Source organism: Petaurus breviceps, unplaced genomic scaffold (genome assembly GCF_028583685.1).
Source record: "Petaurus breviceps papuanus isolate PSGF00001 unplaced genomic scaffold, PetGlider_PUasm1.0 551, whole genome shotgun sequence".
In the NCBI taxonomy this organism is placed as follows: domain Eukaryota; kingdom Metazoa; phylum Chordata; class Mammalia; order Diprotodontia; family Petauridae; genus Petaurus; species Petaurus breviceps.
The window spans coordinates 7,303,931-7,330,884 of NW_027186372.1; the positions used below are offsets into that span (position 1 = coordinate 7,303,931).

A 26,954-nucleotide genomic window follows, 5' to 3' on the forward strand; every position below is an offset into this window, starting at 1 on the left:
ATGAAATGGATAGCAGAAGTACTGCCATTGCACTTTATAGATGAGAAAAATGAGGTTCAGAATCAATGGATTTGTCCATGATCACATGGTTAATAAGCAGGGGAGTTGGGACTCCAATCAAATCTTCCTACTCCAGATCCTGTGCATTTTTCGACTGACACACATTTCTATTTTTAAAAGTTCATCTTTTCTATTTCTCAAAACATTGAGCTAAACCAGTGAAACAGAACGACACACATAACTGAGACTTGGAATTGGCTGAATGACCAGACTCAAAGTATAGTCATTACGGCATCAAAGTCAACCTGAAGAGAGGTCTCTAAGGGAGTTCTCCAAGGATGCTTTTAACCCTGTGCGGATTGACATTGTTATCAAATGGGAGGTATAGATAGCACACGAAGAGAATGTACAGATAATATAAAAAAGGGAAGGGATGGCTAATACATTGAATGACAGAGGCAAGATGCAAAAAGACCTTGGAACACTGACAGGCCAGTCTAACAGGATGAAATTTAATGGGTAGAAATGTAAAGCCCTATACTTGGATTTAAAAAAACTCAACTGTAGTTATACAGGATGGGGGATGAGTCACTAGACAGTAATTTGTTTGAAAAAGACCTGGTGTGTGTGTGGGGGGGAGGTCCCTAGGGTATAAGGGTTTGATAAAGCTATCAAAAAAAAACAACAGCTTCTTTGTTGTTGTCTTTCAGTAGTTTTTCCAGTCACATCTGACTCTTCATGACCCTGTTTGGGGTTTTCTTGGCAAAGACAGTAGAGTGATTTGTAATTTACTTCTCCTGCTCATTTTACAGAAGAGGAACTAAGGCAAAGAGGGTAAAGTCACTTGCCCGGGGTCACACAGCTACCACATGTCTGAGGCCAGATATGCCTTAAGGAAGAGGAGTCTTCATGACTCCCAGTCCAGCACTCTATCCACTGTGCCACCTAGCTGCTACAAGTCCATCTTGGGTCGCCTTAATAGATACTTGGTATCACATCAATACTACCACATTTCAGGAAAGACAAAGTAGAAGGAACCCCAAAGAAAAGAAATCAAGATGGTGAAAGGACTGAAGACCACTGCACATGAGGAGTGGTTGAAGAAACTGGGAACATTTAGCAGAGAGGAGAGATTTGGTGGTGGTTACAGGGAAGGAAAAGGGGCATAGCAGCTCTCTTCAGGAATCTGAAGGGCTGTCAAGATGAGATTGGATTTGTTTGGCTTGACCCTACAGGGGAAAAGTAGGAGCAGAGGGTAGGAGTTACAGAGCCAGATTAAGGCTTGGGGTAAAGAAAACTTTCTAACTGCTGGAGTTTTCCAAAATGGGACAGGCTGCTTTCACAGATGGTGAGTTCTCCTCACGGGGGTCTCTCAGTAAACGCTTACTGAGGATGTAGAGTTGTTCAGGTTCAAAGTGGACAAGATGAGACACTCTGAAAATTAGATACTGTGTGTGACTCTGACCTCTATTTTCTGAGAAAAGCAAATGCTTTATCTCTTTAGCACATCAGAAATAGGGCATTTATAAATTTCAGAATCTCTGGACTTTCTCTGTTATGCTACAATAGCTTTCTTTCCCTGAAGTTCACTCTGCCTCTGTTACCCTTTTGAAACTCTGATTGGTCATTTCTTCCCAGAATTTTCTTTCTTTCCTTTTTTTTTTTTTTTTTTGAGGAATTCAGCGTTAAGTGGCTTGCCCAGGGTCACACAGTTTAATAAGTAGATGAGGCTGGATTTGAACTCAGATCCTCCTGACTCCAGGGGCAGCACTCTATCTACTGTGCCATCTAGCTGCCCCCCAGAATCTTTATTTTAAGGAAAGTATTCAGGCCAGCCACATCTCTATTCCTCTCCAGGATACACTTCTGACTCTATGGATTATTTTCCACCATGCCCCTGTGTAGGTAATTCCCATTCCCTTCCAATTCTATACCCATCCTCCTGCTTTTCAGCTTTTTTGTGTTGTTTCCCCCATTAAAATGTAAGCACCTGAAATCAAAGATTGTCTTTCTTGCTTGAATTTATATTACCTGTGCATGGCCAAGTGCTTGGCACATTGTCAGGGTTTCAAAAATGCTTGTTGACAAGACAGGACCACAGAAGGAGAAAAGTGGGGTTGATTTTGTGGCTGCCTTGATAACTCTCAGGCACATAACTACCACCTCCCCATGTGGAAGATGAGCAATCCAAATCGGACCAAGAACACAGCAATGGTGTGCAGACCATGGGGCCCACTTATTGGAATCATTGGTGTCAAAGAAGAAAGACTTAAAGAAAAAAAAAGACAAAGTTAAGGGGATAGGAAAGTATATACTCAATTGAGGTTTATTTATAAAAATTATTTCCATGAGATGAGCTCAGTGAATCCAGGCTTCACAGAGGAGTTTTAAGTGGCACAGCTGGCATTCCAGAAACAACAGTCCAAGAAACCAGAGCAGTCACTCAGAGGGTGGTGGGGAAGACTGATTTTTTTTTTAAGGCAGGCAGGGCCTTTCCTCTCTGGTCTGTCTCTCTACCACGCCCCAGAGCATGATGCAGGGGTACTTTTCAGGGGGATGACGGCAGGGGAGCTGGTTTATTTCAGTCAACTGGATCAGATGACAGGAGATTTTACACCACAAAATGCTTTTAATGCTTGCATCAGAGGATAGGAAAATTTGACTTAAGTGCAGCGATGCAAAAAACACACACACATCTATATTCATCTGCACACAATTTTGAACCACTGAGTGCTTATGACTCACACACACCTGGCACTTGCTTTGATCCCTCCTTCCAGCCTTCATGCATAGTTCAATTTGCTCAGAGCAGAAAGGAGCCAACATATGCATTTGTTTCTGGATAAGAGACATAAATGACTCCGTTCAACAAAAACAATAATGATTTGCTGTCTCTCATAAATGAGGATGTTACAAATGACCCACCATCAAAGGTGAAATGCATTTTCAGTAATGAGGATGGGATCGCACCAGTTCACTCAGTGCAGATTCTTAACTGCTTTACTTGGCCCTGGGTGTGGAGGAAGCAGAAATTCAAGAATCTGAACTACAAGAGCTATGGAAGAACCACAGAGGTTCAATAACCATATGCAGATTTCTATTTCCTCACCATTAATTCAGCTGTGATCTCAAGCTCCCCTTTTGCTGCTGGGATTTTGAGGCTGCCATTTTAGTTTTAATTCTCCTTCTTCCACTTATAATTTTAAGGGACAAGACGACAATGTCTCACATTGCTGATATTCCTTTTAGAAGACAAAATTCTCAGAGAGCAATGGATATCCCTTCATCCTAGGCCACGCACCACCTATTGGTGATCTCTTTGCTAATTAGACCATCACTTGGTGGGACCACCCTGAACTGTGGATGCCTGAAGACATCTGTTCATGAGTATTGTCCTCCCAACCAAATGGCCAATGGCCCCCTAAACTAGAGGTTCTATCTGGGAGCTCCTGCTGAAGTTTTCTCATCCCCTTCACTTAAAACTTTCCTCTTTTTGATCTAAGCAGGTTCTAACTGAAGTAATGGATTACTAAATTGTGTATAGGTGTGTGTGTGTGTGTGTGTGTGTGTGTGTGTCTGAGACAAAGAAACGAAGAGGGGTAACAAAAAGTAACAAGTCTTGATGAATATTTTATAAGCTGAAATTTATAAATTCAAATATCAATAGCTTTAAAGTATGCTTATTTTGTTTTGTTGATGGTTAAACATTTACAAATTATTTATTAAAAAGATGAAAAAGAAAAATAAGGTGCACATAAAGAGAGGGAGCAGCCAGGGAGCTGCTGAAGCTGATGACAAGGAAACATACAGAGATCTAGATGCGAATACAGGGGAAAGAAAATAAGGTATGAGTAGAGGGTGTAGGGAGACAGTATAGATAAGACTGGAAATGCTAAGGAGTAATACTGTCCACTCCCAACCATCAATTCTCCTGAGAACCACAATGCTGAAAATCTTGTTATAGATTTAGGTGGGCAATGGGGTTATTTTGTCTTCACAGTCACACTTAACTTTTTAAAAAAGTTTATATCTGGGGCGGCTAGGTGGCGCAGTGAGTAAAGCACCAGCCCCCCGAATCAGGAGGACCTGAGTTCAAATCCAGACTCAGACACTTAACACCCACACACAAAAACTAGCTGTGTAACCTTGGGCAAGTTACTTAACCCCAACTGTCCTCCAAAAGGCAAAAAAAAAAAAAATTATGTCTAAGGGGAAGGAAAAGTCTGTAAATGGATGGGGATGAGATATCTTCCAATGCCCTGACAATTCTTCACAGCAGCAATTGTCTCTTTGATGAATGGTTTAGATACAATGCTGCTATGATATTTCTTTATATATATTTACCCCCAATCCTTAGGGACTGATTTGGTTCTAGCCCAAGGATATGTACTTGACCCAGTGGTTCTGGTCTGGATAGGCAGTAGGATAGGTTACCCTGGGTTGGTACTGGTAACATTTGGTGAGGGTGGAAGTACTAAGTTTTCAGGTAAGTTCTAGCAGTTACCACCCTAGAACAAATTTTAAACCTAGGTGGGCTCTCTAACATCACTCAGTACCAGCTTAGAACCATATTCCTGATGCTAGACCAGAATGCAGAATGTGGTGGCCTGGGGGTTCTGGGCTAGGGAGGGAAGAGTAGGGTGAGGCAGATGGGGGAGACACTGTTTGATCATTTAATTTATCCACTTCCAGGTCATGCAAACCTACTCTTCCCCTACCAACAGGAGCTTCAGAAATAAAAACAAGTAACAGAGGAAATCTCATCTAAATTAAATCCTAGAAAAAACAAGCTAATGTAATTTCAGCAGAAGCAACTGATATTCTCACTTTGTTCTCACAAAGCATCTCTTTTCCAGAAAGTCCCTAGCCTTCACCACCCTTCACTGCTTCAGACAATAACAACTCAATAGCTTGAGATGAAGTCAGCTTGTCAATTTCAAATGCAAGAGGGTTTTCGTGCATTTTAATGAATACTGCTAATTCCTTAATACATGAAGTGATTGTGTACCAGTGACGTTCGATTTCCCACATCTATTTGCAGTCCTTTTAAACTGCATAACCTATCACGATGCTATAAGGTTGTGAAACTTGAAATACCATCAATTTATAAGCATTTATTAAAGCACCTATTTTGTGCCAGACACTATGTGCTAAGAGCAGTGGACATAAATACAAAGTGATATATTCCTGCTCTCAAGTAACTTTCATTCTTTGTTCTATGATAAATATTTACAAAGGAGTAAATAAAAGTCATGTATTTAAAAAATACACAGCATTCACAGTGATAAAAGGTGGGATAGAGGGTGGGTTATAAGAACTGAGGGAATCAGGAAAGGTCTCTCATGACACAGAGAACAATGGAAAGACACATGGTAGAGGTAAACTGAGGCAACTAATTGGCTCAGTAGATAGGGCACTAGGCCTGGAGTTAGGAAAACTTGAATTCAAATTCAGCTTCTGACACTTACTAGCTAGGTGACTCTGGGCAAGTCACTTAATCCTGATTGCTTGAGAGAGAGAGAGAGAGAGAGAGAGAGAGAGAGAGAGAGAGAGAGAGAGAGAGAGAGAGAGAGAGAGAGAGGAAGGAAGAGAAAGAGAGAGAAAGGAAGGAAGAAAGGGAGGAAGAGAGAGAGAAGATAGGAAGGAAAAGAGGGAGGAAGAAAGGAAGGATGGAAAAGAGGGAGAAAGAAAGGAAAGAAGGAAAAAAAACAAAGAAATAAGGAAGGAAACAAAGAAAGAAAACTCCATGGAAAGTATTGACTTCTGTGGTCCATTGGTTCTGTGGTCACAAAGAGTCAAACATGACCAAAGAACTAAACAACAGTATCAACAAGAGGTAAGTGGTATTATCCTATTTCCAAGGCTAATTAGTGTTCTAGTAGTGGCATAAAAAACCACAGACCTGTTAAGAACATGTATTACCACAAAAGGAGGTATGTCTATCACGTAACATGAATGAAAGATAGTAGACATACAACTCAAGAATGAGACTGGCAGCTATGAACTAGCCTTTAAGTACAATGAAAGGACTCCTCTCAGAAGCCTTTCCCCAATTCTCCATAATGCTACTGGCCTTCCCTCTCTTGATCATCTCCTATTTATCCCGTTTATATCCTGTTTGTACATGATTGTTTGCATGCTATTTTTCCCTTCCTTTCTATCTCCAAAACTCAGCAGTTTTTCTGGCAAATGGTTGCCTTGACTCGCCTGGGGGGCTCCTCTGGAGAGGGTAAACACCTTGTGGTTGGGGAAACGGACCACAAAAATCACACAGACAGAGGAGCTGCACTTAGCACCGGTGGAAGGAGGATTTACGCTAGTAAGACCACTGATTTATCGAAGTATTGAAATATTTTAAAATAAGACTGGGGAAAAAAGGTTCATCAGCCTCATTAGATCCATATTGCATAAGTATAAGATATAAAGATGAGAGCTGCGGGGGGGACAGGTTAGGGTGCAGGCAGAGAGGAGGTTTGCTGGCTATGGAAAGACACTATTACTGCTGGAAGTCCAAGAGACCGTGGTCCTCGAGGGATGGATGATGCCTTCTCGAGCTGTTCTGCATCTGTGATTTGGCCTCTCCTGCTGCAGTCTGGAGAAGCCACACAACAAATGACAGAATGCTGACAGCACCTTTTGTTGTTAGATGAGGAAGAGGGGAGACTGGTGCCCTGCTTCAGCTGCAAGCCCCAAAGCTCAGCCCCTTCTCTCAGAATGGCTTCTTCTCTTAATTGAAATTGCTTGAAGAACTTCACAAATCCCAATCTCAAGGAAGCATATATCAACTCAAGTTCCTATTAGATCAATCGCATTACATTCTAAGTTTTGCTACTCAAATTTCCACTTAACTAGAGATGCCCATACTTTCAGATGAACAGTGTGCACACAAGGCATGAGAGAAAAGATTATAGGAAAGAAAAACGAACAGGGTTTAAATTATTCACCCTTCTACCTCCCAAAATACACAGACACACTCACACACACCTTAAGCATCTTAGAATGCGAGTTCCTTGAGAGAAGAGATTGTTTCGTTTTTTCTATTTGTATTTCTCATGCCTGGCACATAGTAGGTGCTTAAGAACACGGCACATATATCCGCAATGACTGACTGGACTCCTGGAAGACTACATTTCCCACTGAGCACGTTTATGTACACATACATAGAAGGTGACCTCTTTTACTCTAGGACATAATCTAGACAAATTTTATTTGGCTCAAATGCTTGGGGGGCCAGGTGCGGAGAATGGGATAGACTACTGGCCTTGGAGCCAGAAGACCTGAATCTGTGCCCTGGTTTTGCCACTTGCTAGCTGTGTAATCCAGGGCATAGCTGCAATCCTTACTACGCCTTAATTTTCTCATTTGTAAAATGGGGACGTACCATTGCTTGTTTTGACTCTCTCATAGAGTTAACAAAACAGTATCACAGACCACAGAGGTCATCTGGTTGTAAGGACCAAATGAGATAATAGATGCAAAGTGCTTTGTGTGTGAGAGGTAAATGTAAGCCATTGTTAGAGCGGATATGGGAATGCATGTTCATTTCATGATCTTGAGTTAATTTTTCTGTTCCTGATTTTACTGTTTAAAAAATCCAAACTGGGCCAAATGGGCAAAGATAAGGTCTTCATGTTCATTTAGAATACAAAGGTCATCCAACTCAAACCAAAACTGCCCTGCTCGTGTAGCAAATAGTGAGAGCTCTAGTTGCTGAATGATAGACTGAATGGGCCACTATACATTGTGGGCTGGAAAACCCTATTACAGATGATGGTACTAGAACTACATTTAGTCAGAGGTGCACATGGTTAAACAGTAGAAGCAGCGCTGACTTTGGAAGTCGAACATTGGAGTTGGAGCCCTGACTTCCAAATTTGGTCATCATCAGCAAGTCAGATAACCTCTCTCAGTATCCATTTCTTCATCTGTAAAATGGAGAGTATCATTCTTACACTAACCACAACATAGGGTTGGTATGAGAAAAGTTTTTTTTGTAAACTCTAAATAAGTTTGTATAGAAATGGGAAATATTGCAATTATTATTAGAGTTTTCTTTGCAATATACTAAACCCTAACATAACTGTTAGTTTGATCTCCCATACACAGAGCTCAATTATGGCCCTACTAACATCTAAAGACTCTTTAATGATTTTCTGGATTATCCAAGGTCTCTCTCCCCCCCCCCCCCCCCTTTCTCTTATATATTTCTTCCATTCCAGTTCCAAAATTTACTACCTGTGTGACCTTGAATGAGTTACGTAAGCCTATGAGTCTTATTAATCCCATTTGACAGGGGCAAAAAATTAAGGTGCAACTTATCTCACAGAACTAGTTTAAAAAAAAAACTTTGTGTATTATATGCACACATACACACATGGCAACAGAAATGTGTTATTATTAGTATTAGGGAGACAGTTTGGCATCATGGATAGACAGCTGGCCTTAAAGCCAAGAAGATCTGGGTTCCCACCTTGGACATAAACCACGTGACCCTCAGCAATTCCCTTAACCTCTCAGCACTCTAGGAAATTCTCTAAGCCCATTTGCTGCAGAAAAGGTACCAGTCTACACTGGAGTTCCCTCACCAGGGATTTCCCAATACTAATGAAGTGCCAGTTCCTATCCCTAGGCCCTATTATTAGTAGTGAATTTATAGCTTACGGTGCTTCCACTAGATACTGGCAAGGAAAAAGCTAAATAAAACAAAACAAAACTTACTTCAAAGAATCCACAATCTCATCAGCATGGTTATTCCCTCTACCAGAAGAGATTTCAAACCTCTCATTCTAAGCAATTGCTTTCAGTTTTCCTATGAAACCCCAATACAGGGTATTGCTAATAAAATGCACTGTGGGCCTTCTGGGTTTTTAGGTTTTTGGTAAAAGTCATTATGGATAGCATGACTTTGGTCAGGTCGGGCCACCTCCTTATCCATGCAAATATCATTATTAAAAGAAGAAAAGAAAACATAAGTGTGTTTAATTTTAATGCTTGTAAAAGATAATGTCTAAAAATCCTATGACTCTGCAAGGGAAGAATCTGCAACTTGGCTAATGTAAGGTTTTGGGATTATTGGGGATTTCATTTATCCATACTATCTGGATACCCCCCTCTGCACACTCCCCCCCTCCTTAATGTGGATTGGTGGTAAACACAGTGTTTCCCAGGCAATAAAATCCTTCCCTCTTGAGGGGAAATCCAGGGTGAGAGAAACATCAGAAACACCCACTGGCTTTGGAAATACAGCTGGGTAACCACGCCCTGTATCCCCTCAACCCCCAGCTACTCCCACTCCTCATTCCATCCCACCCACGTCTGGAAAAAGTCCACTTGTAGGACTCTCAGCTGCCTTCCCAAACACGGTACCAAAATGTCCGATATGAGTGGCAGCGCCTCTGCCTAAATCCAGTCTATCCCAAGCCCTCAGAAAGCCTATTTGTAGAAAGCAGCATTTTGGTGACAGTTGGGCTGGAGGTGGCTTTGTAAACAAGTATTAAATAAAAGAGAGGAGGCAGCAGGTGCTCCCATTTCTTGCCCCTCCCTGCGCCTCCTTATCCCCCCTTCCTCCGGACTTCACTTCCACTCCACCCCCACCCATGGAATACAACATCTGCTGCTGCATTGCAAGAATGGAAACATCTGAGGGCTTCTGAAAGTCAACAATGGCTCCATCTGCCACAGGCAGGCGGATTTATTTAGTGGGCCAGAAGGCCTGCTCAGTGACAGCTGACTCACTGGTTGCCACAGCCACCAGGATGCCAAAATTTAAATCAGCACTTTTCTGAAATATTCCTGATAATGCCAGGAGGGGCTTCCCTGCAGAGTGGCTTCATGATACAGGGATGCCCATTAATTATTTTTGCTCTTGTTTTTAACCCTCTCTATCTTCCTCCTAGCCTTCTGACTGAAATCATAATCAGCTGATTTAGACTTGGATGGTGCCTTGGAGATCACTGAGGTCAACCTTCTCATTTTACAGAGGAAGGAACTGAGACTCAGGGAGGTTAAGTGACTTGCCCGTAGTCGCACTGCTAGTCAGTACTAGGTATGGAATTTGAGTCCAAGTCCTCTGATACCAGAGCCAGTATTCTTTCCACTGCATTACTTTCTAATCAGCAGCTGCTGCCAATAATATTGATGAGGGTACCTCTCTTTTATCTCCTCCTCCTCTTCTCTCGCCCTCTTTCCTTTTTTCTTCTTCCTCTCTTTCCCCTTTTCCTTTCTCTCTCCCTTTTCCTCTCCTCTATCTCCCTCTTTCTTTTCCTTTCTCCCTCTCTCTTTTTTCCTATCTCCCTCTTTTTCTTTTCTTTTCTCTCTCCTTCTCTTTCTTTTCCTTTCTCTCTCCATCTTCCACTCTCCTATCTCCTTCTTTCTCTCTCTATCCTCCTCTCTTTTATTTTCCTTTCCCTCTTCCTCTCTCTACCTGCCTCTTTCTTTTTTCTTCCTTCTTTCTCTCTCTGTTCTTCTCTTTCTTTTTTTTTTTTTTTGCCTTTTTGGAGAGCAATTGGGGTGAAGTAACTTGCCCAAGGTGACACGGTTAATATTTTTGTGTGGGTGTGAGGTGTCTCAGGCCGGAACCGAACTTGGGTTCTCCCAACTCCAGGGCCGGTGCTTTACTCACTGCGCCACCTAGCCACCCCTTGTTCTTCTCTTTCATCCCTCATTCCCCTTCCTTTCTTTCTTCCCCTCTCTGGGTGGTCCTTAAGTAGCTTACAAAAGCAAAGCTAACTCAGGTCTCTGGGCCAATGCTTCCTAAAATGCTCCTTGTGCTTGTGCCTGCGCTAATGAGATGAATACCAGGGGAGCAAAGAGATCATCCAGACTCCTCTGTAGCAAAGGAGAGCTGCTCGGGCAGGTCTGATAACCTGGGTGGCCTTTCTTATACTATGCGTGTGTCCCTGGGGAATGATGGGCCTGTACAGCAAAGTGATAAAGGTCTTAAGGTACAGCATACACGACAGAGCCGGGCAGTGACGACACTGTGTCCCAGGATCAGTAACACCTGTGTTCTTGACAATACTTTCTGATGTTGGGCCTGCCTGAAACAGAGGCAGCCAGATCCTGGCAGTCAGAAGTTGAAGGGTCTTGGCAATAGTGTCCTATGACTTTTCAAAGTGAGACAAGTGGTGGAGAAGTGAATAGAGCACTGGCCCTGGAGACAGGAGGACCTGAGTTCAAATATGGATGCAGACACTTAATACTTACTAGCCGTGTGACCTTGGACAAGTCACTTTAATCCCAATGGCCCTGCCTTCCCCCCTCCAAAAAGACCAAAAAAAAAAAAAAGAACCAAAGTGAGACAGGTGTCTTTTAAAAAGTTAAGCCTCTGGTGGCATGTTAATTTAGCGAGCCAAACCATCACTCAGGGAGGCCACAGAGGAACACAAGAGGTTATATAACAACAATTATAAGATGATGATAGCTAACATTTATATAACACTTACTTTGTGCCAGGCACTGTACTTAGCATTTTACAAGCATTATCATCTTTGTACAAACATATTTGTATAATACAAATATTATAAGTCATAGAAATGTCCGAGGGCATCCTACCCAAGTCCCATCAGAATCACTTTCTGTAGGATCAAGGACACGTGCTTGTACAACATGTGAAAATGTTTTCAAAAGTAAAAAATACTATGAAAAGGTAAAGTATCTTTATCATAAGGCAGCATGGTATCATGGAAATAATAACAATAAATAACTAACACATATAAATAACTAAATATATATATCTATATATAGATATAGATATATCGAAAGAGAGAGGGAGAGAGAGAGAGCGTGCGCCAGCACACATACTATATGCCAGGTGGGGCAGTGGATAAGAACTCTAGCCCAGGAATCAGGAGGACCTGAGTTCAAAACCAGCCTCAGACACTTACTGTGTGACCCTGGGCAAGTCACTTAACCCTGTTTGCTTCAGTTTCCTCATCTGCAAAATGAGCCAAAGATGGAAATGGCAAACCATTCCAGTATCTCTGCCAAGAAAACCCCAAATGGGGTTGGACATGACTGAAACTACTGAACAACAGCAACAAATGTACCAGACACTATACTAAGCATTTTACAAATATTACATCATTTGATCCTCCCAACAGCTCTGGGAGGTAGGGGCTATTTATTAGCCCCATTTTATAGATGAGAAAATTGAGGCAGACAGGCTAAATGACTTACTCAGGGTCACATAGCTAGTAAGTCTCTGATGCTGGAGTTGAACTCAGGTATTCTTGTTTCTAGGCCTGGCATTCTATCTACTGGGCCATCTAACTGCCTGGTTTAAAGCACGTGATTTAGAATAAGGAGATCAAAGCCTGAATCCTAGCTCTGACACATCATAGTTGTGTGATCTCAAGCAAGTCACTTCTCTGCCCCAGGTCTCAGTTTTCCTATCTGTAGAGTGGGGCTAATAAAATTTGTATTACTGACCTCATGGGGGTAATGTGAAGAAAGCACCTTTTAGGCCTTATGGTGCAAATTTACTTTTTGGTCCAGACCTGTGATTCATCTCTATCAGGGAATTTCTGGGGAGGAAACTCCCTCTAACCAAAGTAGAACAATTTCTCTGCAACAGATAAGTCTTAAGAGAGTTGTGCACAGCATTGATGTGTGAGGTGACTTGCCCAGAGTCCCACAGCCAGAATATGTTAGAAGCAATACTTCAATCCAGGTCTTCCTGACCTGGAGGCCAGCTCTCTATCCCATGATGCCATGCAATATGAATCACCATTATCATTCTTTTTTTTTTTCCTGGAACCCAATCAATTAAGTTCAATTCTTGCTGCCTGGCTCCATATCCATCGACCACTTTGTGATTCATTATTAACCAGGAGACCATTGAGGATGACTGGATTTCCAGCAGCTGCCAGAACTCAGTCCCTATGGCTTTGGTGAATAAGACAGTGAATGAGCTTGGCATCCTGCCAGACTCTCACTCACCGTGGTGATGAACCTGTACAGGGGCTGTCGCCGCTCTGTGTACTTCACCGTGATGGGGCTTAGGTCATAGCGAAACCAAATGGCAGGGATGATGCGGCCGGTGTGACTGTATGCAACATATTCCTAAGGGAGGAAGAAAAAAATGAGACCAGGAAATGAGAATCAATTTTCACTCGATCAGGTGGGGGATTTCTAAATTACTGTTTTGTTGGATGAGTGACTACTAAGAGGCTTTCTCACTCCCACCCACCATTTTTTTTTCACCTCTCCTTTGAATGACTGGTGACCGAGTTCTCTTGCCAGCCATTGCATGGGCAAGACCAAGGGACCAGGCTTGCATCTTCTTAGAAGCTGACTAACAGCTCCTGGCACCAAAAATGCTATTGAGACAGAGGCAGGAAGAAGCAGTAAAGACGTCAGAGGAAAAAAAAAAGTTGGATTTCAGGTTGAGCAGAGAAGATGGGAAGTTTCTCACTCCCAGGTCCAGTCACTACACAGTCGGAAAGAGTGTCAACAGAGAAGGATCAAGGTCAGAATGGGAAGATAATGAATTTAATCCTGTCTTTCTAAACCCAGGGGAATCAGGAAGGTACTAAGGGTCTGAAGTGGGGAGATCTTAGTCTTACAATCTTTCCCCTTCCAGTCTCCTTCCCTGGGCCTCAGTTTCCCAATCTTAAAGTGAGGCAGCTGGCCTCTACACTCAATTCCAGGACTGATATCATAGGTCCAAAGACTAGATATCCATACTTGTGCATCTACTTAGTCAATGGATTGAGAATGAAGGGTTAGTAGTGTCCAGCTTTAGACAGCAACAACAAAACAACTCTCCCAAACCTTTTTCCTACCTTTGAAAGTTACAGAGTGGGAGCGGCTAGGTGGAGAAGTGAATAGAGCACCAGCCCTGGAGTCAGGAGGACCTGAGTTCAAATCTGGCCTCAGACACTTATCACAAAAACTAGCTGTGTGACCTTGGGCAAGTCACTTAATCCCAAATGCCCTCCAAAAAGCAAAAACAAACAAACAAGTTACAGAGTGAAGAGCTGCTTTTATCACTCTACCTTTTCTTACCCCTCATGGACGGAGCAGCCCTAACAGGGTGGCCCTGGCTTAATGCCACAGGTTCCATCCCACTCCTAGAAATGTCAACATCAGCTGAGCAAGCTGGCCTGCCTGAAGCTCACTTTCAAAAAGGGCTCAGTCCAAAAAGCTTCATCAGTGTTTGGTGACACTGAACAGAAAGACGAAAGTCCACCCTGTGAGGCAACTGTAGGGGAGGGCGGTCACTTTGGTGACAGCACAGGAAGAACCAAAATGCAGGAAAGGAATGGCTGTGACCCAAGAGGCCCAAGAATGGCCTCATCACAGCCCTCCCTGCTGGCTTCCTGGCCTAGATGCTGCACTCTCATCCTCCTAACACCCTGTCATGAAGGCAGGTCCACGGGACCACGTGGAACAAAATACGGGCGTGTACCAGGCACAGAGCTAGCCCTGAATAAGTGAATGCTGATGGGCTGAACAGAGGCTGTCTGACTTCTGGAGGGTTAGAGTCATGACCTGTGGTAGGGCAAAGCTAGGTAAGGATTTAGGATGGCATATCGTAGAACTATAAAGGACCTTAGATTTTTAAATCTATTCCAAACCTTCTTTTTTAGAGATGGAGAAGCTGAGGCTCAGAGAAGGGAGAAAGGGACTTGCCCACTAATGTTGTGGCCAGACCATATCTCATTCGCAGGATATCAAGAGGATTGTTCCCCCTCAGACCACCCTCCCCACCCCAAAGTCAGATGCAAGGACCTCTGATTGACAGATGGATGGAGATTAAAGAACATAGGAGTGACAAACACAATCAGAAGGGATGATGTGGCAGATCAGAGGAGCTAGGCAATTTAGTCTAAACAACAGAGGTTTCTAAGAGGTGACCTCCTTACTGTCTCTAAGCATACAAAGAAGCTTTATGAGAAGGAAGACTAACAGTTGTTCTCTGTATCCAAAGAAGCCATGAGCAACAGGAAAGAGTCTTAAATTAAAACAGGAAAGATCTGGGTGCTTATAGTGGGGCGGGACTGTTAGCAACTGGCATGGATTTCCCTGAGGGTCTTTGAGAGAAACTGAAACTCTCTCCACCTAATGGTATCCTCTAGCTCCAGAATGCTAGGAAATAACTGGTAGGAAAAAGGTCTCTTTTAAAATATATTTTGGGATAGTTTAAGAAATAGTTTTTGCATGAATTTCATGAACATGAAACAGTGACCTGGCACATAAAGTGGAAAGGCTAACCTTTACTTATAAAAGAAGTTTCCAGTTATGGATGGCCTAAGGAGAAAAGAAATCAAAAGTAAGAGGTGATCTCAAAAGCCATCCTGCATCACAGAGAGCAGCACTCACATTCAACAGGCAGTCAAGCGCTTACCATGTACAAAGTAAAAGACGAAGCTAAACTGGGGGAAACGAAAAGCTCAGATAAAATAATTTCTGTCCTTGAGGAGTTTATAGACCGGAAGGAGAGAAAGATACAAACACAGAAGATTATAAAACACAATATTACATAGAAGTACGAACAAAATGAGCAAAGTGTCAGATCTGACGAGGAAGATTACCACCAGGGTTGGAGGTGCTGGTAACTAGGGAAGGAATGGGGCAAATTTCATGGAGGAACTAGCATGTAACTTAGTTTTTAAGGATAAGCAGGAAATAAATAACTGAAAATATGTCATTCCAGGTGTAACACAGGTCACTAATGATTCTAGGACTGTTCCAGACCTCAGCTTCAATTCGGGGTGCCCGGGGTAAGTAGAGTTAAGCAGACGCAGCTCAAGATGCCATTAGCACATTCTCTACCAATCCAAGGAGGTACCACAAGTCAAACGGAAAACCAATTAACTAGGACAGACTAACCAAATAAAAATAAAGTGATGAGACTATTTCTTAGCTTAACAAAGGAAGAAATTATGAAATAACACTAGAAATGCAAGAAAGTGCCAAACTGTAGAAACTTTAACACTAGGCAATAGGGAGACACTGAAGATTTTTGAACAGCAGAGAATCACGACTACAGAGTTATGCTTTTTGATGCATTTAATCAATGCACTATCATCCTCATATCACCTAGATCTACCGTAGGTTTCAGAAGATAGAAACAGAAATTGAATTTGGCTCAACTTCCAGGTTTAAATTTTCTGATTTTAAAACTAGGTAATTAATGGCCCCAGATCTAACAATGTTACCTTCTAAAAGGACTGAGTGGCTTCTGAGAAAGCCACATAGATCTTTCTCAGATCTATATTCATTCAGCTCAGGGTCAGCTTCAGAATCCATACTGTTTACCCTAATGCAAAACAGCAAATGATCTCCAGTATCATCTAGCAAGCTTGACATTTAAAGGTGCCAATGGCAAGTCTAGAGTAAGACATCACAGCATGCAGTGGGGCATCAGATACTTTCTGGGTCAGAAATGTCCAGCAGTTTTTATCTTGTTAAGGAGACCAAGAATCATACACATAAGAGTTAAAAGGATGTTAGTGGTCATTCTGTCCAAACTCCCCATTTTGCAGATGGGGAAACTACAGCACAAGAAGGAAAATGATTTGTCAAATTCATAAAGGTAGGAAATGGTGGAGCTGGTATTCAAATCCAAGTGTTCTGACTCCAAAACTGAATGTTCTTGCCATTATACTACAATGGGAGCAGAGAGACTCAAAACCAGTAGACTGACTTTAACCAAAGAGTCTATATAGAAAATAATTTGATATTCTGGGTTTCTAGTTCAACGGTGTAAAAAAAATATACAGGTTCCGTTTAAGAGATGACGAGGTACTAGAAAGAACATTAGCTTAGTTGTTAGGAGACCTAGGTTCAGACTCCAGGTCTACTTGGGAAATTATAAATGCAAAGGTTCGATTAAATGATGGCACAGGTGCCTTTCAATTCTGACAACTGTTTTAGTGGTGGTGGTGGTATCTGGGGGTGGAATAGAGAGGCAAACTTTGAAATGGTTCCTAGAATTCAGATAAAAAATAAACACATAAATATGTAGTATATATGCTATTTTATATACCATCATATTTAGAATATATTACATAAGATGTTATATTTAGGTAATATTTTATATATAAACACACAATATATAACAATGTATAAATATACAGTATATAACATTTTATAAACACAATATACAGTTTATAAATATCATATAAACACATAATAGCTTATAAATATATAATATATAATACTGTAGGTTATAGAAATATAACAGTATATTATATAAATATACAATACATAATATTATAGAATTACATACTGTATATTATCTAGGAATACATAATATATTTGTGTAATATGCAAATATTTTATAATAAGATAGAGAGATTTGAGCTTTTAAGAACAGTTCATTCTAGGTTTTTTTGATAGAGGAAAGAACACTGGATTTGCAATCAGAGGACTCTAGGCTTTTCCATTTATTAGCTGAGTGACCTTGAGTAAGTCTTTCACTTTCCCCTGCCTCAGTTTCCTCATCTATAAAATGAGGTTGTTGGACTAGACAGACCCAAAGGTTTCTTCTAGTTCTCAACTGATGCTCCTGCTGGCAGCAGGCATGGATCTTCTTGATTTAGAAATGATTTAGACTGCCTTGTGCCTCTCTGGGTTCCCAAAGGGCTCTGGACCCCCAGGGGATTGGCTTTTTTTAGTCCATCACACTAACCGTCCTGGAGGGCTTCACTGGCCCCTCTCTACTGAAGGTCCAATCAGCTTCTGATCCTTTCTCTGCCAGCAGAGGCCGCAGTAGTACACTTTGTACAATGCCTGAATGTACCTCAATCAGTCCAGTGAGCACAGAAAGAAAAGGAAATTGTAAATGAGGGCCATGGAGCAGGCCCTTCCCCAGACCTCCACTGACCTTGTTAGCTACCGTGTATTGGTATGAGTACCGCTGCTTTCCACTCTTATCTTCATACACCGTGGGGACAATCTTCAAGATGTAATCATGGGATGCAAGGGCTGTTGGAAAGATGAAATGAGGACACGTTAAGAAAGTTGAAATTAGAGTTCTGCTCCCTATAGTTACTGTGTGTGTGTTTGTGTGAGTGAGTGTGTGTGTGTGTGAGAGATTCACTCTGTGACCTCAGGTTTCTCCTCAGTAAAATGGGGACAGTAATTCAGGCAACTTAATTTTATCCCCTAACCCCATTAATAAGAACCACTAAAGACTGTACAAAAAGAAAACGCTGAAGCCCTTTAAGTGGTTGCTAAATGGCTTAGAAACGATTTGGCAGCACTCAGACTTAGCCACTAAGGATTACTGTTCCCCAATTCTCTTCACTACAAGTCACTCTACTCCATACTTACTCTACCATATAACCATATGATAACAGGATAAAAGGCTAGAAGGAACTACAGAGAACATCTAGTCTAATCTCCTCAGGTTACAAACTGAGGCCCAGAGAAATGACTTATCCAAGGTCACAGAACTAATAAATAAAAGGACTGAGCCCAGGTCTTCTGGTTCCAAATCTAATATTCTTCCCACTATACCACAGTGGTCATTATGATTCTTCTGGCTTTTCCCAGACAGATCCTTGATACAATAAATTAAGAAACTAGGAAGTTCAGCTGGAAGAGACGAGAGAGGCACTTTCTTTACCTAGCTGACTCGATTTTATCTCCCTAGTTTTAATCTAACCCAAGCAAATGTACATACTATAAAACATTTCTCCCCCAGAGAGAATTTTGCATAAGGAAGGTTTACCTTGGATCCTACAAAAGGGGTTTTAGCTGCTGAATCACTTACAGACTATCATTAAAAGCATCTCATTTATAAGTAGATACAGTACCTAGCATTGCTGGTTACTTGGGTATTTGAAGAAACCACAAATGTTCCAATAGATTTGTGGTCTCATCAGTGTGGAGGCCCCCTCCCCTGGGGCAGAATTTCTCACCATGTGGGATTTCAGTCCATTTTCTTCTATAAAAGTCACTATTAGGAGCTGTGTGACCTTGGGCAAGTCACTTAACCCCAACTGCCCTCCAAAAAGCAAAAAATTTTAAAAAGTCACTATTAGGAGTTTTCCTCTAGATCAGGGATTCTTAACCTTTCTGGTGTTACAGATCCCTTTGGCAATCTGGTGAAGTCTATAGAACACTTCTCAGAATATTTTTAAAGGTATGATATAAAAAAATATATATATATAGGATTACAAAGGAAACCAATTATATTGCAATATGGTTTTCAAAATGATTTTTAAAAAAATACCAAGTTCTCTGACCCTAGGTTAAGAACCCCTTTTCTATGTCTTTTTTTTTTTGGCTAGTAACATATTGAGTTTACTACACCCACCACCATTCAGGTGTTGATTATCTTCTGAGTCACTTACAATTTTGATTCTCTGAAGTCCGTGGTCTTAGCATTCGTGACTATATAGCAACACTAGAAGAATATTGATGTAGGTGGGTTTTTGAGTCAGGGAGTGGTTGCTGATTCTTAGCATCTTTTACCTATTCCCACCACTCCAAAATGGTACAGTGGAGTGTTATAAATATCTTATGTATCCTTATTATACATGTTGTCTTCCCGATAGAATATAAACTCCTTGAGGGCAAGGATTGTTTTATTTTTCTCTTTGTATCTCCAATAAGTGCTTACTAAATGCTTATTGATTAATTCATTGACCTTGGTTTGAATCCCAGCCCTGCCACTTGCTACCTTGGGTAAAATTGCTTAACCTTTCTGGGTCTCGGTGTTCTTATCTGTAAAATCAGGAGGGTTGGACTAAATGATTTCAATGACCTTTTCCTGCTCCAACCTTGTGATCATTTCATCACTGCTGAAGGAGAAGGGGATAAGGTTAAGACCAAGAACCACTCTTTTTCTTTGTATTTTGTTGGCTGCATTGGCCAAAGAAATGATCATCTTGTGGCCACTCCTTGGATGGTGAGTGTCTGGGCACTTAGCTTGGTTGGTCCTTGAAAAGCAGACACGGATTTGTCAGTGTGTTCCAAGCCTCTGAGCCCAGCTCAGCAGAACCTGCCAAACTCTGCTCCATGAGCATACTTTTTAAGAGTCCAGGGTCACCTCCACTTTGTGCTGAAGCATCAAAGCAGCCCTTCTGGGAAGGAGCCCCGCTTCCAGAATTAAAAATATTTATAATCACTACAACCAGGACTCAAGACCCAAGTCTTTGGAGAACACTCTACAGAAGGTGGTGAAGCAAGAGGTCAGGAGTTTTCTTCTGTAAGGACACATAATGGAAGAGTGGCAAAAACACCAGACTTGCGAGTCAGAGAAAATGGGTTTGATTCCTAGCTCAGGTATTTACTGATTATGTGACCTGCGGCAAGCCACTGAACCTCTCTGAACCTCAGTTTCCTTTCTGTAGAATGAGGATAATAATATTTGCACTGCCTACCTCACAGAGTAGTTCTGAGGGAAGCTGGTCCTAAACGTCAAAGTGCTATAGAGATATAAATTCTATAATTCAGATAAGTAGATTTAGAGTTAGAAGGGACTTCTGAGTCCAGCTAGTCCAATCCTCTATTTTACAAGGAGAATTATATATATATATATACACACACACACACAAACACATAGATACATATATACATACACATATATATATACATGCATATGTGTGTATATGTATATTTAATATGAAAAGATTATAAGGAAACTAAGGCCCAGAAGGTCTAAATGACTTGCCAGAAGTCATAAAGGTAGCAGGCATCAGAGATGGGGTTTGAACTCGGGGCCTCCGATTCCAACTATGGCGTTCCCTTTCTCAGACCACACTGTCTCTTCTTCCTTAGGCTGAAGTTCCTACCATGCCTTCACATATATGTTACCCCAATCTCTTTCACCCCCTTCCAACTACCTTTGTAGTCCCCCATCCCCCAATCTTCCCACTAAACAGGGAAGGGCAGAAAAGGATTTATCATCTTCTTTATTTCTCTACCCACAAGTTTTTGAACTCAATGGGTTCTTCAAGGCAGGAATCCTATAAGGATTCACTTTAACAAATGTTTCCTTGATACTCTGTATATAGAGTTTTGCACAAGACACTAGAAGCTGTAAGATCACAGGCCCATAGATCTCTCCAAAGAAAAGTCTCAAGCCATTTAGTGTAATCTCTTCATTTTATAGATGGAGTCACCCAGTTTTAGGAAGTTTCAAATTTGAACCAAGGTCTCTGAAGCCAGAAATTAAACAGACAATGGCCTCTGACCCATAGGAGCTCATAACTGTCAGAAAAAGAATACTGGAGATGGTTGGGGTCCTAATGCTGACAAAGGCACGAGGGCCTTCTTTCAGGCTCCCAGTATTCTTTCAATGTTGAGGTTGGACTGGATGATCCCTAAGGTGCCTTATGTCTCTTGACATTCTATATTTTACATGCCAAGCTGAAAATTCTGGCTCAAGGCACAAAATAGAAAAGCCTGGCTTTCTCTGGGAAAAAATGAAAATGGAGGGACAGCTAGGTGGATCAGTGAATAGAAAGAGCACTGGCCCTGTGGCCAGGAGGACCTGACTTCAAATCTGGCCTCAGATAATTAATAGCTGTGTGACCCTGGCCAAGTCACTTAACTCTGATTGTTTTAAAAAAAATGGAAGAATGAGATGTTAAATTACCCAAGCTAGTTGCCATGCATGGCAGCAGCCTTGAGGGAAGGGAAGGACCCTGTATGATGCAGCTGCTCTCATACGCACATTATAGCCTCCGGATGGAATACCATTTTGCTGACTAAGTGCTCCAGGGGCAAGAATTTTTAAAATGTCAAGAAAGTCAGAAGTTAGTAACAGGAAGGAACAAGAGGCAGATAGCAGATAGATAGGGTTAGGCTGCCTCTGGAGCCAGCAGGGCAGAGTTTCAAAATGCCAGACTTTCCATCAGGGAAAATGTAAAGTTCCTCTCATTTACTCAATACATTTTAATTCAGCTTTTGAGGATGGGGTGAAGTGAGGATGGGGTAAAACTTCTTCAGGATTCTTTCTCTGGCTCAATAATGTCTTCCTGCCCCCCAATCCCTTTCTGGGCATTCAGTGTAACCTTAAGCAGAAGCTGGCTGCTGCTTCAGGACAAGAAGCATTGTCAACATCCAGGAGCCCCAGGAGAAGAGAAAACCTGATGCTAACATGCACTTGACTGGGAACTCAGCCTTCCTTCTTGGACAAGTCACTCCACATCTGAGACTCTTGGCTTCCTCACTTCCATCAACTGTTACTAGGTGCTAACTATGTGTCAGGAACTGTGCTAAGCACTGGGAACATAAAAAGAGGTAAAAGACAGTCCCTGCCCTCAAGGAGCTTACAATCCTTGGGGTGGGGGGAAGGGGCAAGATGGGCAGAAAATCTAGAACTCAAAATCTTATGGAAAATTAAAAATAAATAAATAAATATATAAAAGAAGTTTACAATCTAATAATAGATGGAGGAGGAAAAGGAGAACAATGGCTGGGCTAGATCTCCAAATTCCTTTTAATGACGTCAATCCTATGCTATATTTGGGACAATATTCCTAGGCCATACTTTTGTGTTAAAAAAATAGATGTGCCTGAGTGGCATAGGGGTACATGTGTGTAAATCATATATGTGTAGGTATTCACACATGGGGACGTGTGTTAGTCGCAAAAGCGTAGAAAAAATAATGAACCATTTTAGGAATGGGGGAGGGTTACACAAGTGGTGAGGAGAGAAAATGGAAGAGCCAGTCCAAGGATGGTATGATTTTAAGAAGTGCAACAAGAGGGGGCAGTTAGGTGGCACAGTGAAGAGAGAACTGGCCCTGGAGTCAGGAGGACCTGAGTTCAAATCCAGCCTCAGACACCTGACACACTTTCTAACTGTGTGACCTTGGGCAAGTCACTTAACCCCAATCACCTGGCCTTCCCCCCTCCAAAAAAAAAAAAGTACAACACCCCCAATTTACAGAGGAAGAAACTGAGGCTGAGAGGCTGTCCATTGGAGCCAAGACTCTATCCTACGTTTTCTGACTCCAAATTCCCAGCACTCTTTTCACTCTGCCACATGGCCTCTTCCCAATGCACAAGTGCATTCTCCGGGGACACAGATTGATGATGACACAGCATTGGATCCTGAAGGAACTCAGGTTATAGCAGTCTCTTTTTCCATCCACTAAATAACAAATCCCAAGCCATCAGGTATTTAAGCAGAGTGTTAGACCTAGAATCACGAAGTTCTGGTTTGAAATCCTGACTCAGACATGAACCAGTTGTGTGGACCCCAGGAGGAAAGTAACTTATAAAAGTAATCTCTCTGAGCCTCAAATTCCTCATCTACAGAGTAAGGATAACAGTAGCACCTGTTTCCCAGTGTTGCTGGGAGGCTCAAATGAAACTGCAAATGAAAAGTGCTTTTCAGACCATGAAGAGCTATCCTTATCAGTACCATTATTTTTAGAGTAGCCATAGTAGAGGGACAGGTAGGTGGTGGCAGGCCTGGAGTCAGGAAGATTCATTTCCTGGTTCAAATCCAGCCTCAGACACTTATTAGCTGTGTGACCCTGGGCAAGTCACTTCACCCTGTCTGCTTCAGTTTTTCTCATCTGCCAAATAAACTGGAGAAGGAAATGGCAAACCACTCCAGTATCTTTGCCAAGAAAAGCCCAAATGGAGTCACAGAGTCAGATATGACTGAAATATGATTGAACAATCACACAGATGACAGGACAATAGATTTAGAGCTGGATGGTGTTTAAGTCCAATTCCTTCATTTACATTTGGGGAAACTGAAGTTTAAAATGAGTCAGCCAATATCACATAACTAGTGAGCATCAATTGTAGAATTTGTATCTAAGTTTTCTTGACTTCAAATTCAGAGGTTAAATGGAGTCAGGAAGACCTGAGTTCAAATCTGGCCCCAGACTCTTACTAGCTATGTGACCCTGGGCAAGTCACTTAACCTTGTTTGCCTCAGTTTTCATATCTGTAAAAGGAGCTGGAGAAGAAAATGGCAAACCATTCCAGTATCTTTGCCAAAAAAACTCCAATTGGGGTCATGAAGAGTTAGAGATGACTGAAATGACTGAACACCAACAGCCATAGTAGTAGCTGGAAATAGAAGTAATGAGATAACATGCCAAACTTGACCTAATTGCATAAACAGACTAAATCTCAAGGTGTGACTAGATTAGCAGCGTCTTAGCTTTCCCTCATTAAGGATCATATCACAGATTATGATCCCAGAGTGCAAAAGCATCGGCTGCAATCCTGTTGGCCTTTGGACAAGCAGCTATAGTTCTAAATTCCTGCTCCATTAAAAAGCCTAGTAACTGAAGCATGCTCCCATCTGAGATACATACGGTTAGAAGTGAGTTTGTCTGCTCCTCCCAGAGCGTTGAATGCTCCATGAATGTTCTGAACCTAGAGACAAACATAGCTTGTGTCAATCATTTCTACAAAAGATCAGAGGAATTGTTTACGATATGATTTTGGATGTGCATTCTCTTAGATGGTGATGTAGTGCAAGGGTCTTAACTTTTTAGTATCAGGGATAACTTTGGCAGTCTTGTGAAACCTCCAACACCCTTTTCAGAATACTCTTTGTTTTTTGAAAGACTGGGTCTCCCTAGCTTGCCCAAGCTGGAAGTGTAGGGACTACTCACAGGCTCAATCCCACCACTTATCAGCACCAAAGTTTCTGACTTGGGTTGGTTCATCCCTTCTTAAGAAGACTGGTGACCACCTGTGCATGGTGACTTGTCATCTTGTTGCCAGACTTAGTGTGGACACTTAACAGCATATCCCATTCTGAGCTCAAGAGATCTATCAGCCTCAGTTTACCCAGTAGCTGGGATTACATGTATGTGACACCATACTTGGGCTCAGAATAATGTTGTTTTTACACTCATATCTGAAGGAAATGTAAACTTTCAGTTAGAGCAGTGGTGTCATACTCAAACAGAAACACAGCCACTAAACCTAAAACCTTATTATTAAAACCACTACATCCTTATTATTAATGAACTCTGTAAGCCACATATTGACTTAGAAAAACCACATCTTAATAACATCTATGCTTTACTGTATTTTTATTTATTTTGTTAAATATTTCTCAATTACATTTTAACCTGGTTTAAGACATGAGTGGTGTGTTTCATACCTGAATTAGAGGAAAGTGAAAATAAAGATGTTAATTGTCTTCCCATCCAAATTCATATGCCCCTTAAGGTCCTCAGAGGTCATGTGACTTGCCTAAAGTCACATAAGTACAAATGACAGGGTCAGTATTTGAACCCAGGGTCTTCGATTCCAAAGCCAGTCTTCTTTCCATTGTACTCCATTGTTCCTCATGAACAAGAGGGGATTTGAGTTGGGTCTTCAAAGGATTGAGTAGAGTTTGAACCCAGATGGAGGGGAAGGGGGAGGAAAAAAGGGGTGCTGTGAGTCAGAGCACAGAGAGGTGGGGGGAAGCATTCACTAGATAGTACTTGGATCAGTTTGGTCAGAGCAGAGGATTTGGGATGGCAAGTTATTTGGAGATAAGGCTCAAAATATAGATTGGGGGTCTTCTTTTCCCATCCTTTCGTACATATGTAAGCAAAGTACAATGCCAGGAAATTAGAAACATGATGATCTTACCCCTTAGGGGTCAACATTCTCTTTCTATTCTCTCTTGTCCTGCAATCAAATGCATTTCTTTATAGATTCATCAGTCCACAATCCAAACGGTCTAGGTGAAACCCTGAATTCACCCCTATTTATAAAAGAAAAATCCTCCAGCCTTGTTTTGAGTTGACAAAGCTGATGACATGAATTCCTCTAGAAATAACTAACTCGTGTAACCTCTATACCCCACACCCTTTCTGTGGCACCTCTTAATAAACCTTCATTTCATTGTGCTGCATAGAAGAACAAGCCTCTTCAACTCTATCTCTAACTGCCTCCTTGGCCTTCCACCTCTAATAGAAAGCTGGCACCACAAGACTGGTCACCTTAGAAGCATTTTCACTTTCTCCCCTTTTGTTCATTTTCCCAGATGCTCTCTTCTCTGGATGCTTCTCATGATGCGATCTGCTCTACCCGTATCCCTCTCCATAAATCTGCCTGCCGATCTACACCCTTAATGGATGTCTAACTACTCTACTTATACTCTGTATTTCAACAATTGCTTAAAGGCCCTTCAACATGCCCAAGGCCTTCCATATTGAATAAACCTTCACTTGGTGCAGTCTCCCCCCATCCTACCTCGCTTCCAACTGGTTTTTCCTTGGTCCTATGCTAGTTTAATAACTGTATCAATGACTTGGATGCGGGTATAGATAGTACACTTGTCACCAAGCAGGACATTCTAGATGACAAAAAAAAAAAGAAATGCCAAAAGATCTTGACAAGTTACAATGAGAAGCTAAACTAATTAGATGTATTTTAACAAATAAAATGTAGAGTCCAAGAAAATCAACTTATGTGTCAAAGAGAAGGGTAGTGTGGTTAGACACTAGTTCATATGAAAAAACATTTGGGCATTTTAGCAGATGCCAAGCTTGACATGCCCCAACAGTGCAGCATACAGGTCAAAAAAGCTGATGGAATCTCAGGCTTCATTAAAAGAGGATTAGCATCTAGGGTGAAGAAAGTAACAATCCTGCTATACTCTGCCCTGACCAGACCATATTTTTGCTATTAAATTGTTCAGTTTTGGGCATCAAGTTTTAGGAAGGACATTAATTAACAAGCTGGAGAATATCAAAGAGAGTGATGGGATATTAAATGGCTTGGGACCATGCAGTGAGCATTAGTTGAAGGAACTGGAGGTGTTTAGCTTGGAGAAGAGAAGATTTGGGGGCTGGGGGGGGGTGGCAGGGACAAGATAGATGTCATTAAATAATCTGAAGAGCTGCCACATAAAGATTAGACTCGTGCTGCTTGATGCCAGGGATCTGAGCCAGGATGTTTCAGAGAGGCTCTACATAAGGAAAAACTTTACAGTGATTAAATCTGTTTTAGACTGTAATTTGGCTATCTCAGACCATGGGAGGCCTATAATCACTAGAGGTCTTAGGATGAGGTAG

At 41.6% G+C, this 26,954-nt stretch overlaps 1 protein-coding gene and 2 long non-coding RNA genes across 5 annotated transcripts in view; 2 read left to right on the plus strand and 1 right to left on the minus strand.

The window, feature by feature from the left end:
- The window catches only part of LOC138172645 (uncharacterized), a 237,588-nt gene that overhangs the window by 161,226 nt on the left and 49,408 nt on the right, over positions 1 to 26,954 (plus strand). The window lies entirely within an intron of this gene.
- The window catches only part of ERGIC1 (endoplasmic reticulum-golgi intermediate compartment 1), a 149,385-nt gene that overhangs the window by 5,642 nt on the left and 116,789 nt on the right, over positions 1 to 26,954 (minus strand). For all 3 annotated transcript variants that reach the window (XM_069102362.1, XM_069102361.1, XM_069102363.1), the window contains exons 7-9: positions 24,246 to 24,306; positions 17,834 to 17,934; positions 12,940 to 13,062 (exon numbers count right to left, since the gene is read on the minus strand). In XM_069102362.1, the coding sequence (XP_068958463.1) occupies positions 12,940 to 13,062; positions 17,834 to 17,934; positions 24,246 to 24,306 (285 nt within the window). The remainder of the gene's footprint in view (positions 1 to 12,939; positions 13,063 to 17,833; positions 17,935 to 24,245; positions 24,307 to 26,954) is intronic.
- Positions 13,420 to 26,375, plus strand: LOC138172644 (uncharacterized). The gene is made up of 4 exons (XR_011171199.1): positions 13,420 to 15,104; positions 15,659 to 15,725; positions 21,969 to 22,203; positions 25,922 to 26,375. It is a non-coding gene; the product is annotated as an uncharacterized lncRNA (long non-coding RNA).